We start from the raw sequence: 17,994 nt of genomic DNA on the forward strand, positions 1-17,994 counted from the left end.
GGTGGACAAACACAAGACTGGAAGTCAGAAGAGCTTGTTTTAAATCTTGGTCCTTGTGACTTGTGTGACTTTTGGGGCAATCACACTACCTCTCCTTGCCCTGGCTTCCTCATTTATATGATTAGCAGGTTGGACTAAATGATCCTTGCTAGCTCTAAATTATGATTTCATACAATACTCCTTAATTTCCATTCATGCTACAGTTTGGAAAGCTACTATTAAAACGAGACATCTTGACACTGGTACCTATTGTCATTTAAAAAAGAAGCAGTCATGGTACTTGGAACAAGTTTTATTGGTCTTTAAGTTACATGAATAGAACAAAACTGTTAACACATTAAAATAAATTTAATTTTACTTATATTTAACAGAAGAGAAACTGAAGAAAACTGATGAACCTCAGATTAATATTTCTTCAAAACAAGAGAGAAAAGTTCCTAAAAGACTCCTCTAAAGTTAAAAAAAAGATTGAGAAAAACATTAAGAGTTTGGGGTTATTGTGCTTTTTTATAAAACTACATGTTTCTTAATGGGCACACGTTTAAATATCCAGGTTGTAATAAAACCAGAAAACATCACTAATGGTTAAACAGGAAAAAACAATGCCTATTCCTTTAAATAAAAAAAAACTGAACAAAGCTCCAAATCTAAGCCCTAAGATGACTTTCCATGAAAAATCATTAGGGAAAAGCTAATTTGTGACCAACATATTCGATAAAAGTGACAGATTTTTTTAAGGTAAAAAAAAACCCAACAAACACCGTGGGGACAAGATTATCACTAGTACCTATTATCAACCCAAAGAGATTATACATGAATTCAGAGAATCAGTCGGTCCTCGCCTCCCTCCTGAATTACCTGACCAATGGAGGTTTGGTTTTGTTGTTTCAGAAAGCACTGTTTCTTACACTCCATCAATTGCTCAAAGTCACGCCACATTTTAGCTTGCTTCATGTTGGGACCATGGCTTTCTCGTACAGTTTTTTGTTTTTCCCGAAGTTTCTGTTATAAAATATCAAGGACTAGTGAATCTAAGTAGTAGAACAACTTTTAGTCACAAGAATATATTGAATTTCACACATTTGACTACCAGGCTAAACTCTACCCAGGCTCTCCTAGGAGTCATCAAAACTGAGATCACTGAAATAAGTAACAAATTTAATTGTAATGAGATATCATGAATTTAAAAATGAAAGTGTTGATAGAAAGTATAGCTTATAGGTGAATTTCTATGGTTTAGTTTGAAATATTCAATGTGAGCCTAGAAAATGAAAATTCTCCAAACAGCTTTTGTTAGAAAAAAGGGAAAGGTCTAATAACAGGTAACAAAGGGAAATATGTAGATAAGCAAAGAATCCTGATACGTACTGCTTTTGTTATCAAGGACTGGAATAACTTAAAAATGTTCCAGTGGCAGTTTTTAAAGTTACCGGTTACTCAATAAATGATTCTAAAGTTGCATTAAGAGCAAAGGATCAAAACATGTATATGATAAAAACAACCAAAATACATCTTGTTTCATGATTGTGTCCAGTTAAGAGAGGGATGGGATGGTACAAAAAGAGCTGAGAAATGGTCAGAGATGTAGATACAGAAACCCAGATACAGAAATAAATATACAGAGAAATAGAAGAAAAATCTGAGGAACAAAGCGGGAGAAACAGGGACACACATTTGTAAAGACAGAGAAAGTGTTTAAGAAATAAATATATTCCAAGAAAGTAACAATACTTTCAGAAAAAAAAAACCCAACACCCACCATGGGAAAGTGGTTAATGCTATTACCTATTATAAACCCCAAGAGCACATAGGAACTCAGATAATGAGATGGACACAAAAAATATGATAGTGAAAAATCTACTTTATGCAAAACCCTTTGGATTCCTGCACCCTGTTAACAAATTTTAAAGCTATATTGCAGTTTTGACATTAGATGTACAAATTAGAATATCCTCTTAGTTCTTGCCCCATGGACCAAATAAATTAAAGACTAGGTTTGGCCCATAGCTATAGTTACTATAAACAGCAAAACGAAAGAATTAAGAAGATATAATTTTAATGTACTTCATAAACTATTGTACAACAACTGGCACATAAACTCAGTTTAAGGAAGGGTTATTAGTAAAACTGCTTAAAATTTATATTTTATGGTACTTAGCAAAAATAGTTTTAAACAAAAAAATAAGTTTAAGGTGCTTCAGTGACAACATTTCTCAGTGCCTGGATGTGCTGGAGCCAGCTTGAACTGGATGACGAAAGGTGACTACCAAAGTGGTTGTGAACACCAGTACTACAAACCAAGCCTTGATCTACGGTTTTGTTCATTGACTAGACTTAAGAAATGTTAGTGAGGTTTAAACTTAGCAGTGTGTCGTGAGTACCTTTTTTTGAGAGACGGCTGTTAAGCTTTTATTTGCATACCCCTGCTGTTTCTAAGAACTTACGATGAATATAACTTTTTTATGCAATAGTTTACTTGTTAGATCTTTTTATCACTAAGTCTTTTGAGGATGAGAATTGTTTTGTTTGTCCTTGTAAAGTTATTTTAAAAATTCTTCATAGGATGTCAGAATTTGAGAACACTGAAGAAGGATGGGACTAACAAAGTTCTGAAGGTGAGCTAAGGCTTCTAGAATGGGAAAAAATTAACTTTTGACCTATTTGAAATAGTACTTAGTGATTTAAATGGTGCCTCCCAAATCCTTAGGGTGGTCTTAGTACCAGCTAGCTGAAGCCCATGTAGCTCTCCAGAGGATTCTGGAGCACCCCTGTGTCTTTCTTGTTTGGAAAGACCAGCTTTGCTGTGGGTGTGTCCTAGAAGGGGACGTATGCTTTTAAGAGGTGTATAAGGTATTGGGCTAAGTATCTTAACTGGTGAATGAGGAGCAATTTTTGCTTTGCTGAATTCTACTACAATAATTCTTGTTAAAGATCCTTTGTTACCAGAATGAACACCAGAATGAAAAACAAGGAAGAATTCTGAGATCGTATCTAACCAATTAAGTTTAGGCCTAGAAGAACTGGAAGACTAAAAACGATTTTTGTTTACATAACATTTTTTCAAAGAAAAAAAGGGAAATTTCAAAAATAGAAAATGATAAAATACATTTAGAAAAAGATGTGTGCAACATGTCTCAGGCATGTTGGTTGTAATAATAACTCCTCATATTTCTATAATAGCATTTTTCTCTGACAAAGGCAGGCTAAGTATTACAATATTCATTTCATGGAAGAGGCCATGAGAAGTTCAGTGATTTGCTCCCGGTCACACAAACAGTGAAATGTGCACCCATTCCCTGGATCCCAGAGATACTGGACGGTAATTTGCAGGGGTAAGTCTGTACTAGTGATACTACAAGCAGATACTGACAGTTTGCTAAAAACACCTGTTATTCAATATAACAAAGGCTGTTCTGTTTCTCTGAAGGGATGACAGTGTCAGTATGAAGAGGGAAAAAATAACCTGGAACTCAAACTAAGGCAAGGGAGAAAATCTGCTTTCAAGGGATCCCCTTCATTTCCACATTACTATTGAGGAAATTTATTCCCAAATTATACAGGGAGATTGGTCCATCATATCTGCTCTATCATCTACATCGATGTTGTGGAAACCATTTTCCATTTCTGATGTTGATCTTTGGAGCCATTAATTTCTTAGAAGTTGATTCAGTTGAAGTAAATGATTGTTTAAGCCAGAAAGAAACCAACACAAGCATGGATATTTTTGCAGTGACTACTAAACTGTATAAATATTAGATGCCTAACAATTTCATTTTAAGTTTTAAGTAAGCTAAGGATGAATAAATCTTGTTTTTAAATACATGACCATTTCTAGACTCAAATGCCACACAAGTTGAAGACTACAACACATTTCAATCATGGATTTAGAATCCTCTAATAGTACTTGACAAAGAAAACTGTAACTCAGCACTCTTAGCTTGTCAGTGCCCAAGCATGTCAATACCATGCTAATGAGTCACAAATGCCAACATTTGATTGTAAATTACACAGTGAGGAAACCTAGACAGTCAGCGTGGATTATTCTTTACTACGTAACATGAAGTTAGAAGAAAAGAAACAGCAGGAGAAGGGAAACAGGGGAAGCTCCAGGCTTCAGTTAGTGATTTGCCTAAGGCCATGCTGCCCATTGGTGGCAGAGCTGGGCTAGAACCTGTCTCCAAACTCTCATTTGAGTAGCGTCTCCATTTCCCCATGCTAACTCTTAATGTTATCTATGAGGTTTTTTTTAATACATTTAGATTATTTCTAATGATGACAGGGTCTGAAATCTGCTGACAGTGTTATCCTTACATTCAAGGCCTGATTTTCAAGATCTTTTCTACTGATCTCTTGGTTAATGATTCCTCTACCAGCAGAGTAAATATTATTTTCAGCAGTTCTGATAAAGTTTTGATGGGGAAGAAAGATGAAACTAATGTAAACAATGCAGTTTTTAGATTATTTATAATTTGTGTTGACTGATTAGTAAAATAATTAAGAATTGTCATTTGAGCTGGAAGTTCATTCTGTCATTATTTGGGGGGGTCTTACTGGATTATTACCAGGAATGTGATATTAGAGCTATTTAAGTATCTTTTCAAAACAATCCCTATTATGAAAAACAAATTCAGAAGGCTAAAGAAATCCTTAAGGAAATCAACTAAGGACAGAACATTTGCCTGCATCCTACATGGCACTCTCTACACAAGGGATCACAACACCATTCGAGTACTAATAGTCTGTACACTGGTAGACAGGTGGTTTTGAATGAACGATGTGTTCTTACCTTCCCAAGGTTTTCTTGTTCAGCAATATTCTTGGTATACTGTTCCCTAAGGAGCCAAGATAACAAGTAAGCTTCAATTTATTTGAAAGAATTTACTCATATAACTCAATAACATTAACTTCTCTATCTCAAAGTTCTACGTAGTTTACAGTGCTTATGCGAGGAATGTAGTATCCCCTTATAGTATTTTAAGAATCATAATTACTTTTACCTTTCTCAACTTTGTTTCGTTCCAGTAAATGGTAATTTAAGAAGGAAAATAAAGTTACAAATAATTTGTGATTTCATGGATGTGGGGAACTCCTAGTGAAGAGACTTCCTCTATGGAGTAATCCATATATCCTTGGCTCGACCATCCTGCAGTCTTACAGAGCTCCCAATGGCTAAGTGACCTACTCAACAAAAAGCCCTTTACTATTCACTAAAACACGATGCATCTCACAGAAAAATTAAGAGAATGAATATGTTAAATACTGTTTCTGTTTAATCTTCTTTTAAGACAACATTAACACATTTCTGTAAATGTCACTTCATAATTTTTTATTAATAAATTTATTTTTTTATTTTTAGTTTACAACACTCAGTTTTACAAGTTTTTGGGCTCCAAATTTTCTCTCCCTCTCCTCCCCGCTTCCCACCAAGATGGCATGTAATCCAATGTAGGTTCTACATATACCTTCACAATGAACTTATTTACATAATAGTCCAGTTGTAAAGAAGAATTATAACCAATGGAATGAACCATGAGAAAGGAGAAACAAAACTAAAAAAGAAGGAAAAAAAAGAGAGCAAAAAGTTTGCCTCAATCTGCATTTAGATGCCATGATTCTTTTTCTAGGTGTGCAAAGCTTTTTCCATCATGAGTCTTTTGGAGCTGTCTTTGAACCTTGCGTTGATGACAGGAGTCAAGTCTATCAAAGTTTGTCCTTACAGATACCGTGTATCTGTAATTATGTATAATGATCTCCTGGTTCTGCTCACTTCATAATTTTAAAGAGATTTGAAAACAATTTATATTTAAACAAAGAATCGACACTGTCCAAAGCATATACTGAACTGCTTCTAGACAAAAGTTCCATTATAACTGAATATGTGCTCATCACAAGATGAGGCAGCCAGGGAGGTTTAAAATGGCTGGTGTAGGAAGGGCAAAGGAGGTAAAGACAAAGGATGTGGGGTTGGGATAAATGTCCTGGAAGACAAGGCAGGTACTGGGGCCCCATGTCTGGAATAAACAGAAGACTACGATAGTTGAGTTTTTGCTATCTTTGTTCAAGAGTATGTTATTGTATTTTGAATAAAACAAAACTTAGAAAACAATCTAGGGAATAAAAAAAAAGAAAGACTACAGCAGCCCTAGGAGAAGCGAGATGGCCATTTAACAAAAGGAGAGGTGGACCTGGTTGAAACAGTGAGAACTAACAGGATACAAAATACTGGACCAATCAAAGGCACTCATTAAGTACCTACTATGTACAAGGTCTTGTAGTAGGGGCTGAGGACAGAAGAGCAAAGAATGAAGATAAACCGTGTAGACAGAATGAATATCAGGGAGGAATTAGTCAAGGGCAAACAGAGCCAGAATGCCGTATCATCTAACCATTACAATTATATATTCTACCTCATCCCCAGTAGGACACTTCCAGTTCTACTGCTTCTACAGTATAATGTGCTATAAAAAGCTGTGTAGGTTGGCGCAGTCCATGCTCCAATGGTATGTGCTCTGTTAATGTTAGTAACTCAACCCTTATTTTTGCTTCTGTAAATTGTAAACAAGGGCATGTTGGGTGCTAAAGTTCAAGGAAAGACTGGGAAAACCAATTCAGAATTGTTTCACGTTGAGAAGGTCTGTAATAACTAGGGGTGGAGGTGCAGAAGTAAGCAACAACAAGTCTAGTAGGTTCATTTTCCATCTATTGGATTAAAACTAAGTGACAACTATAATAATATTGCTAAATTTGACAATTTTTAGACCACAGCTCAGTTAAAGCTATTCTTGGAGAGTAAAGATTATATGAAAACTATGCACTGATTGTGTTAGAACTATGAAAAGTCTGAATTTGGACAGTGAAAAGTCAAGACCGGAGTTTGACTTGCAGCCTCACTACAGTGACTTTGGGCAAGTCACTTTACCTTTTTCTGTTTCTTCATCTAAAAATGAGAATTATAACATCTGCACGACCTATCTTGTGGAATTATTGTGGGAAAGCACTTTGTAAATACTAAGAAACAACAGTGACTTGTTATCATTGATTATTGGAGATTTTTTCAGTTTCTCAAAGGGCAAAAATTCTCCAAACAACAACAACAACAAAGAATGTCCTTTTTCAATATAAAAGCTGGGACACCAGACACAAATTTCAAACCAAACCAATCACTTTTATCTGTGGTTGTGCCAAAAAAAGCTACAAATTGTTGAATTTTTTTTGAAGTGTCTCTCAGTAATACTCAAACAAACATGGGTGAAGCCATAGCAGGATTAACTGCACTTTGTTTTAATGTTCTCATTACTACATAATTCTGCTCTTGACATAATACTATTTTTTTTGGGGGGGGGAACCAATGAAGTGGTAGGTGATTATGATAAAGGAATGAAGCAAAGCATGTTAACTGGAAAACTGATCAGAAAGTTCAGCAGTAACGTTTTCTTCTTTACTATTTATAATGACAACATTGGAAGGAATGTAACTTAATTTTTAAAAACTTTCTATTTTTAGAGGCCAAAATTAACTTTTCGCATTCCTTAGCATTGACCATGTAGATTTACTTGAGCTGAGTTGACATTCAATAAAGACATCTGAATAAGTACATTTTCGGTCCAATATGTTGTGGCCTTAGGAAAGTGCCTGTTTTATAAATAGTATACTTTGAGTCCCTCTTAAATTCCTGTACAAATTGAAAAGATATTTAAATTTTGGAAAGAAGCCCTGTTTCTTAATTCCATTATTTTTCTAAGAAAACTATCACTTCAAAATTGTGGCTATATAGATGAAGGTAAAAGAGCCTTACTCCAAATCTGGAAGGTCAAAGCAAAATAATTATTTTCAGGATGTGAAAACTCCACCTTATTCTGTTGACAATACAAACAAAACAGCTTGTGTTCATATTGTGGTTTGCTTATCATACTGTATTCCCAGCACGATCAAAAGCTAAACAAAGCCATTGCAAAGGCTACTAGAATTTGGACACTTACATTCATTCTTCACCATGGTTTATTGGGCACTGCACACAGCAGATGCTCAATAAATTTTGAATGTTGAAAGTGTAACCACTTCTGGGGTACAAAGCAATAGCCAAGCAGACAATTGGGGCTTAGCTCACAAGGGCTGTGTCCAAAGAAGCGAAGCTCTATGCTTCCAAAAGGTTTTAGATCATGGGATAAGATGGATCCACAGCAAGGAGAACAAAGCTTGAATCGTGATGGTATTAAGAAGATATCCCCAACAAGCTGCATGGGGCTGTGATTTCCCTTGGTGCTGCCTGAATTGGTCCAACTCCAACTTAAACCTACCATTTGGTGGGCTGGAAATATGCTACTTTAAAACAAATTCCCTTGAATTATCTTTGAGACTTATCACGCTTTTAAGGAATAAGATCTGGAGGGGACCTTAAGGAGTCTTTTGTCCCGTCTTCTCAGATGAGAATACAGCACCAGGAGATCTTCAAGAGCAGGCTAGGTGAGTGAAGAGAGGAAGCATTTATGAAGCATTCACTCTGGGCCAGGGGAAGGCTGTGGACCTCTGACTCCAAAGGCAGTGTTTTTCTCCTTATCCCAAACTTGCAGGTTTTCAAATCCTAGAGCATAATTGCTTTTGCTTCTAATATGAAATCTGCAATCTAAATTTTCCTCTGAGAAGTTTTTTAAAGTATGTATTGTAAGTGGAATGATTTGGGACATGAGAATTTTCCAGTGATTTTTAGGTTAGGACTACACAACAAAACAATTGGTCAATTCAGTAGAATTTAATTTTTTTAACTGAACAGAATGGAGAACTGAGGAGAATTGAACAGTATGCTGGAACAAAAAAGTATTCCTTGAAATTTAAACCTGAACACACCCATTTCCGAACTACAGATTTTTCTACCTGAATTATGTTGAAGAAATCCTGCCAATCAGAATGAAATTGTTGGGGACTAAGAGATGTACTTGCCTGATGGCCTTCCGCTTCTCCTGCTGATCAGAGGAGACATAGGCTTTCATCTCATCAGTTGCTCGCCGCAGCTGTACTTCTAGATTCTAAGTGGAAAGAGAGAGCTTTGGAGACACCGCTGACCAAAACTCTCTCCAAAGTTTCTAATTCATTTTCCCTTGTCTTACCTTAATCATGCAGTTTGTATAATGGTATCGGCTTTCTTCTTGAAGACATTCTTCCCGAAGCCCTCTAACTTCCTACAATGGGATAAGAATGAGCAGCATTCTTCAACATGTTAAAAAGAAACAACCTTTTGTTTCACTAAGTGAAGCTTAAAAAAATATAATTCTCTAACAATTTTTCCTTTAGTGATTTTAACTTAACTAAAATACCAACAGATGCTATCTTTGTGTGTAAGGACTTCCAGGTGCACATGGTCTATGACTATGGAGAAAGCTGTTGGTTTACTCCAGAACACAACAATGAAGCAAAGACTGACATCAAAGTGAGAAGAAAGGTCAAGGTTCAGAAGGCTGCTGGCTGGACTAAGACTCTTCCACAGGTAATGGATTCCGGCCCAACGTGGCAAAGAACAGTGAACACAGGAAGACCTGGGCAAACAAGCACACTGACTGACCGACCATGAAAGGAACATGTGCCCGCCAACAGTACAGGCTGCTGGAGGGTGTGTTTTGTAACAGGAGGAGCTACTGCCATTAATTACATTTATGTGGTTAAACCATTCTTCTCACCTGCTCAAGTTTGGACCGATTACTTTCTAGACCTGCTGCACAGCTGTCATACTGTGATTTCTTTTCCTCACACTCCTGTGTCAGTTCCTGGTAGAAAAAGGGCAGAGAACTGTGAAAATGAAAACCGGAATTCATTTAAAGCAGTACTTGCTCTCGTTAATCCTGTAACTGAGCCTTAGACTCAGAATTGTTTTTGTAAACCAAAGGGACATATGAGAATCATTACAGATGAGGCAGCTACTCAAGTTGCATATTAAGAGATCAGGTGAATAAACAACATACAAACTTTCTTCTAATGTTTCTATGTTTATTCAGAACCATCACATTTGATTGGCTTGTTCTACTCAACAGAGTCATAAAGATTTTATACTTTAAAATTGGTAAGTTCATCATGTGTACAACAAAGACCAATGCTAGGAAAAAAAGCATCATTAAATACTAGGTTATTTAGGGTCTTAGGGGAGGGGTCCACAGAAATATCAACTTGAATGCATTAGGATAGATTTTAAGTACTAGTAAAAACATACTTTACTTCATAGAATACATTTTAAGTGAAGGAAGAACTCATGAATTAAAAAAAATAGTCATATACCATTCAACAATGTGATGAAGTGGCCCTGAATTCAAATCCTGCCTCGGATCCTTTATTTTCTATGTGATCTCTGGCTTAGACTCCTCACCCATAAAATAAGAGGCTGGATCAGATGCCCTCTTCAAGGTCTTGTCCAGCTCTACAGTTGTGATCTTGGGAGTCAGATGGAAAAACTGAGCAGTAGCAGACAGAAATCAGGAGTGCAAATAGCTCATTAGTAAAACAAGTAGCACTGTACGCTACTTTAAACGGGAGGAGCTTTAAAAGAAAACACTTAGATTGCGAAGTTGTTCCTCTGACTTGAGAGGGGATTCAATGGCACCAGAGAAAAATTAATTGAGTTGACTAGAGACATAGTTATATCTCTGTATAAGGGAGAAGCAGGCAACACCATATTGCTGGAGTTTGGGACTGGGGCAATGTACAGAGAAGGCCATGGAAATACTCAAAGAAAGAAAAAAAATGACATTCCTATAACATTTCTAACCATTTAAATTTGTTAAGGCATATGATTCAGTACGTGACGCACCACACATATAACGAATGTATAAAATTACAGTAGACAAATAGGATATATAACTTGCACACCAGAGACCTGTTCAGATGTTTTTTCCTAGGTTAACGAGAAGGATAATACTATGACCCTGTATATGTTATTTCAAATGTTTCTTCAATTTAAATTTTGTATTTAACTATAGTGGTTCAATGCACTTGAATGCACATTTATTAAATGTATAACATGTACAAATCATTGTACTAGGTTCTGGAAAAAACAAAGACAAAAAACCAAAACTGTCCCTGCCCTTAAGAAGTTTGCACTCTATTGGGGAGAGATAGCAGTCCACATTTAATCAACCAACCAACCAACAAGTATTTATTAAACAAGAACTATGTGAGTCAGGCGCTGTGCTAGGCATTAGGGAAACAAACAAACAAAAAAAGAACGAAACAACCTGAACCTAATGGGAGAGACAAGATGGACATACATAAATAAATATATCCAGTCGTCAACAGAATGTGAATAAATACAAATAAATGCTAAATAGTTCAATACAAGGTAGCTTGAGGAGGTAATTAGCAACTGAAGAGATCGGAAAAGGCAGAAAAAGTAGTACTGGAACTCAATCTTGAAGAGGGGGATGATATGAGGCAGGGATGAGGAGGGAGGGCATCACAGGCATGGGGGAACAGCTAGAGCAAAGGCATGGAGGCAGGAGACAGAATCTAGTATAAGAGAGAAGTCAACTTTGGCTGGACTGCAGTGGGAGGGAGAGCACTGTACAATGAGTCTAGAATGATAGGCTGAGACAAGATTGACAAGGGTTTTAAAACCTAAAGAGAATACTTGATATCTGATTTGAGGCATTATGAAGCCACTACAGTTTAGTGACTATGAGAGTGAAACAGTCTGTGGAGAGTCGAGTTGGGGAGACACTCAGAGGGCAGGAGGTGGTGATTGCTTCAGCGAAGGTGGTGGCTGGGTGAGCAAAGGGAAGGGCTGAGAAGCAAGAGATGTTGTGGAGGAAATGGTCAGATTTGGCGACTGCCAGGATACGTGGAGGGAGAGTGAGGAGTCACAAGGTTATGAACTTGGAAACTGGAAAAGTAGTGATACCTTTGACAGAAGGAAAGAAGTATGGAAGACAGCTGGAATTTGGGGGGATAATGAGTTGTTTTGAATCTGCTGAATTTGAGATTTCTATGGGACACCAATGTATCCAACAGACACAATGATGCTGGTGATGCAGGACTGAAGCTCAGGGGTGAGAAGAGGTCTGGATAAATAGATCTGGGAGTCACTGGCATAAAGCTGATAATTAAACCCACAAGAGCTGATGAGGTTATCAAGAAGATAAGGAGAGAGAAGAGTAGGGGGCTTAGGATGGAGCATTGGAGAGTACTCATGTTTAAGGGGTGTGATCTGGATGATGAACCAGCAAAGCAAACTGAGAAAGAATGGTCAGATAGGGAGGAGGAAAACCAGGAGAGAGCAGTGTTATGGAGGCCAGGAGAAGAGAATGTATCCAGGAGGAGAGGGTGATTAAAAGCATCAAACAGTTAAATAAATCACAAGGTAAACTGAGGGATGAGAGAACACAAGCCCGGATACTTAACTGTTAAGGGTGTTGAAAAAGGTTTTTACAAAGGGGGAGAAGTTAGATTAAGTGAGCTCTAAAGTCCCTCTAATTCTAAGGTTCCAATTTAGGCTGTCCTAAAGTCAGGTTAGAGGAGTCAGAAAAGGTCAAAATGAAGAGGCAAAGGCAGCCATCTCAGCCCAAACCCCATGGCTGGTGCACTGTTGGTCTGATACCTCTGCTCACAGCCCACCAGCTGTCAGAACTGTGCCTGCAGGGATCTGCTTCTGTCTAAGTTTGGCCCCTCTGGTCCAGAGCAAGATAAACAGAGATCAAGAAAGATAGGAAAGAACAGCAAAGGAAATTTCAAATGCCATTTCATCAGATACATAAGCAACTCTATTTTATTATTCATGCAGCCTATTTCCTATAACTGTAACTTTTAATAGTGTAAATTCGAATGCATGTGACCGCTTCATGGGATTCCTATTTACACTGACTGCAGCATAGCTGTGGGAGAAAGGACCTTCTATACCTTAAAACCCTTTTTCCTAGCAGTACATCCCCTTTTATACTATGGGGAGGAGCAGGTTTTGGGAACCCAGGGTTGTGCTTTGTGACAACTTCATGTGTACAGAAAAGACATCAAGGCTTTGTGGTGACACAGTTGTTGACTTGGCCATGTGCTACTTTTAAAAAAAATGCTATCTTAGCAAATGCCTTTGTTAAGGGCCAACTGTATCTACTGGCTGACTGCTAATAGAAAGCACCTCACATGGGGACTTGTGAGCTATGGCTTTAGGATGCAGGCCTATAGGGTCATCCTCTATAGGTCAACTGTAACAGCCATATTCTGGGGACCCCCAACAAGTGAGACCATTTTCTACAGTTAGTAGAGTTTAACTATTAAAGCATAACCCATCTATCCCATACTAAAACTTGTCCGGGGCATGGCAGGGTATAAAAGTTATCCTAAATTTGCTGTGCTTCATGGACCTTCAATAGTCCTAATATTGGCAGCTGACACTATCTAGTCACTGAAAGACTGATGACTCTAATGATAAGTTTTAGAGTTATATCCTCAAGGCATATATCACACTATTAAAACAGATGGGATTCAAAACTCATTTTATAACATGAATGCTGCTAATGTCAAATGGCTGAGGCCAAATGACCTGGATTTGTGGAGTGCACTTACCTTCAGTCAGCTAATCTTTAAAGTGGTGGTAAGAACTAACTTCCAAGTAATGGCATCTCATTACATATCACAAGATATGATGGCACACCACACAGTAACCTCATTATTCTGGAGTTAGCCTGGCACCATTCCACATCAGCAGGCTCTCAGGCTTCACCTGGCCACAGAAGAGTGTGACCACATATTTATAGCATAAAAGTTAAACTGGGAATGTCACCTAACTGATTTGTGTTTAAGATAATTTCTTCAGATAATCTAAAGTCTACAACAATTAAGTAAAATAAATTACACAAAACCCTTTTAATGACACATTTCTGATGAATCATAATTTCCATGACTCGCCTCAGTAACCAGGAGAGAACACATTTACAATTCCAAGTACTTCAGCAAAAGTGGCAATACGGAATATCAAAGTGTTTCCGGACAGTGTCTCCCCACCAGTGCTACCTACCTGACAATTCTGTCGCAGCTGTCTTAACTCTTTGATAATTGGGGCTAACGCTGACTTCTTTTCAGCCACCAGTGAATTCAGTTTTTTTACCTGTCAGAACAAAAAGTGTAAACACATGTGCTCCTACTAGATTAGTAATCTCATTAGAATGAAGGAAATTTTTTTAAAAAGGTTGATGAGGACTAATGTGGAAATATGTTTAACATGACTATAAATGTATGCTGTCCTGGGGAGGGGGAAGGGTGAAAAATTGGGAACTCAAAATTTTGCAAAAATGAATGCTGAAAACTATCTTTACATCTAATTGGAAAAAAATAAAATACTATTAAGGGGAAAAAAGGCTGAGGAGATAAAGAACTCTGAAAAATGTAGTATGTTGGAGAGACACTAAAAGTTAGAACCTTTCCCCAAAAGCAAACATTGGACCTGCAATTATTTTTACTAGGCACCCCACACAGAACTTGTTTATTGGTATCAAAACATTTTATAAAGGCAGTCTGAACATGCAGGTCACCCTTTACTTGGAAACCGTTCCTCTTTCTTTTGTCCCAGAATTGGAGTTTTTTTGGCTTCATTTTTTAGTTTGTCACCTGCTTCCTAGACACCCAATAAAGGGAGAGTAACAAATCATAGAATCACCATTTCTGACATGCCGTCCAGTGTTCGTCCTTTCACTTCATCTACCTCACTTTTTAGGGCAGAGACCCTCTCTAGCTCCTCCTGGGTGTAACTGTAGCCAGAGATGCCCTTTTTGTCCTCAATGGTTTGCTGGTGAGCAAAGAAAAGAGAAAGAAAACCCCGCAGAATGCATATGAAAACCCCGGAAATTCACAAAACACACTCACAGATTTAATTATGGCATAGCATCAACATAGGTAACTGAACAAACTTAACGAGAATCCTACAAGTACATTGCACATTTTGAAATTCAAGAGATTTACATGCCTGCACACTTAGTTTAACTACACTACTTACTGGCATATAAAAGATGTGTTTTGGGGGTTAGCTTTTAAATCCATGTTAATGATCAATGGCATCTATAAATAGGGACACCACAAGTGCTGCAGCATCTTTGTCTAAAGGAATCCGTAGGTGGTGAACACTGGCCATTTTCTGTTTGGCTTCTATGTGTCCTTATTTGTAGCTCCATAAATGACAGATATGAGAAACCACTCATTTTGTTTTTCTCTTTTCTTTTTGGAGAGGGGAAGGCAGGGCAATTGGGGTTAAGTGACTTGCCCAAGGTCACACAGCTAGTAAGTCTGTCAAGTGTCTGAGGACAGATTTGAACTCAGGTCCTTCTGACTTCAGTGCTAGCACGCAGTGCTTCACTGCGCCACCTAGCTGCCCCCCATTTTGTTTTTCTATCATAGAAGCCAATTTTTGGTTGGGTGTAGATTTGCATTTTTGCCCCTGAAATTTTCATTTCGTCAATTTTGGGGGTCTTTGTTTGCTAAAAAATTTATATTTTGATGTTTATATCTATACTAAAGGCAGAAATTAAAGGTTGTAGATATATATAGATTATATATATATATATGATTTCTGATTATCATATATAAAGACAGATGCCAAAAGCAGAAATTTGTAAAAATAAAAAAATAAAAAAAATTAAATGAATGCTTTATAAAAAGGCAAAACTATGCTTTCTTTTAGAAAGTGTGAAGGGTCACAAAAGCCTGGAAGGGATTAAAAAGTATAAAAAAGAAGAGGATTGAAAAGACGCAAAGGCCTTTGGAAAGAAGAAAGTCACTGAGAACTTTAGAGGGAACTGTATCTGAAGACTGGCTGGGGGAGAGGGCAAAATGACACTATAGGGGATTAAGGAGGGAAGTGGATATAGCAGATGAGAACCATACATGTAAAGGACCCAGGGAAGCCAAAGACTGAGCCTGGATGGTAACTAGTCTGGTCAAGAGACAAGATCTTAAAAGATGGGGGTGCCCTATTTAGTGACATACACCTTTGTATTTATTTTGGGTTCTACCATCTTCCATGAGGGCCAACCAAAATCAGTAGATGTGCTCAAGCAGGGGCCTAAATAATCTAAAGAAGGCATCAATCTTATTCAAGAATTTCTACAACCTAAGGCAAAAGTAAACCCCAGATCTGCAGTGCTTTTTCCTTTGCACTTAAACAAATAACCAGACTTTCCTGGTTTTACCAGGAAGAATGCTGACTTAACAAAGAGGTACAAATTCATGCATTTTCTTGTTCTGATGTTGACAACGACCCAGGGGAGGGTCAGATGATGTTCTGTTACCAGCTGATGTTGGACGTTCTCGTGCCTCTGCTTTAACAGCTCCTCTGTCCTCTGCAGAAGGCCAAATTCTGCTTTAAATTCAGCTATTATTTGATGCTTCTTTTTGAAAACTGTACTCTTACTCCGAAGTTTACTGACGTAACGTTTAAACTGGAAGAAAGGAAAATATAGTGACATGTAATTCAATTTGCAGAGTGGAGAAATTGTTGAATCCCATTATTTTCTCTTGTACTTAAGGCATCCAGATGGCACAGTGAATAGAGCCCGGGACCAGGAATCATAAAGAACTGGGTTCAAATCCAGCTTCAGACACTTAGCCAGCTGTGCAACCTTCGGCAAGTCACTTCGCCTTTGTCTGCCTTAGTTTCCTCACCTTTGAGAATAGGGATCATAATAGCACCCTGGATTGTTGTGAGGACAAAATGAGATCATATCTGCAAATCTCTCTGCAAACCTCAGGGTGTGTATAAATACTTATTATTGCTGTTATACTTCCCAACAAGCCACAAAACTTTATTTCATGTGTCACAAAGTTAGGTGACAGCAATCATTTGGCTTAATTAGGAAATTTGGAACCGCCACATTTTAAAAATACTTAAAAACCACAGGCTAAATCAAATTATTCTTGACAGTTTTTATTTATCACCTAAATAGACCCCAATATTTAATGCAAATGTGTGAAATCTTGGTCTTTTTTATTTACTAAGGCTTTACGATGCTCCAAAGCAAAAAGAATGTTGTTCTGCAACAGAAAACAAGTGGCTGGAATAAGTTGTGAGCTGTATCCACTCTGTATGTTAGAATTCATTTATTCACATGTTAAAAAGAAATAAATGAATGGGGAGGAGACAAAGAAGGAAGGAGACAGAGGAGAAAGATTCCAATTTTAAAGGGTGGTCAATGGTTATTTTTTTTAGTAGCAGAGCATGAGACAGAGTAGGATTAAAACCAAAGTTGAACAACTGTAGCTACCATTTCTCATTCAGGAAATTCATACATACTAAGAAGCTGTGATCTTTGTGTCTCAGTCATCAGGATAAAATGCACCTACAAGTGTTGGAAAGCTATAGGAGACTCAAGGCTGCTAGGAAGACTTATAGAGATAAATCGTGTCACGTGGTTAACTATCGTCACTAGCAAAAAGTGATATCATATCCAAATATGCCATCACTAAGGAAAGAATATGAATTTATGAAGTCTGTGCTAAATAGCCTGAAAAACAAATGCCGTGGACAGAAGGCCATGGAGTATTTAAAGGAACTAATTTCATGGCTAACAGTATAACACCACTCCCAGTTGGTGGCTTTTAGGGAAGGCACCTGAAAGCTTTCCAACCAATGGGAAAAGTTTCTGATACTTCTGAAACTGCACAGTATAACACAGCATGCCTCTTTTGGAAGCTCATATATACCCCAAATGCTGCTCGCTTCAGGTATTTTTTGCTATGAAGCATAAATTTTATATATACTATAATACTTCTACTAAGTTTAGTTTATTAATGAAGATTTTCAACAGAAAGAATTTAGCTTGCTGCTTCATAAAATATAAAAAAACTTCATACCAATTCAAAATAATTATTTGCATAATGTGTGTCTATATTAGGCACTTAGGAAATGTTTATGGAATCAAACCTTTCTTGAAATTATCTTATTCTTTTAAATGTTCAGTGTTGTAAAGAATACTTCTTCTAGACATAATAATTAAAATTTTAAGATTTTAAAAAACATATTCTACTTTATAAAAT

At 37.2% G+C, this 17,994-nt stretch overlaps 1 protein-coding gene across 3 annotated transcripts in view; it reads right to left on the reverse strand.

The window, feature by feature from the left end:
- Positions 1-276: 276 nt before the first annotated feature.
- The window catches only part of IFT81 (intraflagellar transport 81), a 71,744-nt gene continuing 54,026 nt past the window's right edge, over positions 277-17,994 (reverse strand). For 2 of the 3 annotated variants that reach the window (XM_036764375.1, XM_036764367.1), the window contains exons 12-19: positions 16,251-16,400; positions 14,627-14,755; positions 13,988-14,077; positions 9,672-9,758; positions 9,105-9,176; positions 8,938-9,023; positions 4,787-4,832; positions 277-1,002 (exon numbers count right to left, since the gene is read on the reverse strand). In XM_036764375.1, coding sequence (XP_036620270.1) covers positions 820-1,002; positions 4,787-4,832; positions 8,938-9,023; positions 9,105-9,176; positions 9,672-9,758; positions 13,988-14,077; positions 14,627-14,755; positions 16,251-16,400 — 843 coding nt within the window. In that variant the 3' untranslated portion in view covers positions 277-819. The remainder of the gene's footprint in view (positions 1,003-4,786; positions 4,833-8,937; positions 9,024-9,104; positions 9,177-9,671; positions 9,759-13,987; positions 14,078-14,626; positions 14,756-16,250; positions 16,401-17,994) is intronic. The other variant, XM_036764383.1, reaches the window with a different exon arrangement.

The sequence above is a fragment of the Trichosurus vulpecula genome, chromosome 1, assembly GCF_011100635.1.
Source record: "Trichosurus vulpecula isolate mTriVul1 chromosome 1, mTriVul1.pri, whole genome shotgun sequence".
NCBI lineage: Eukaryota > Metazoa > Chordata > Mammalia > Diprotodontia > Phalangeridae > Trichosurus > Trichosurus vulpecula.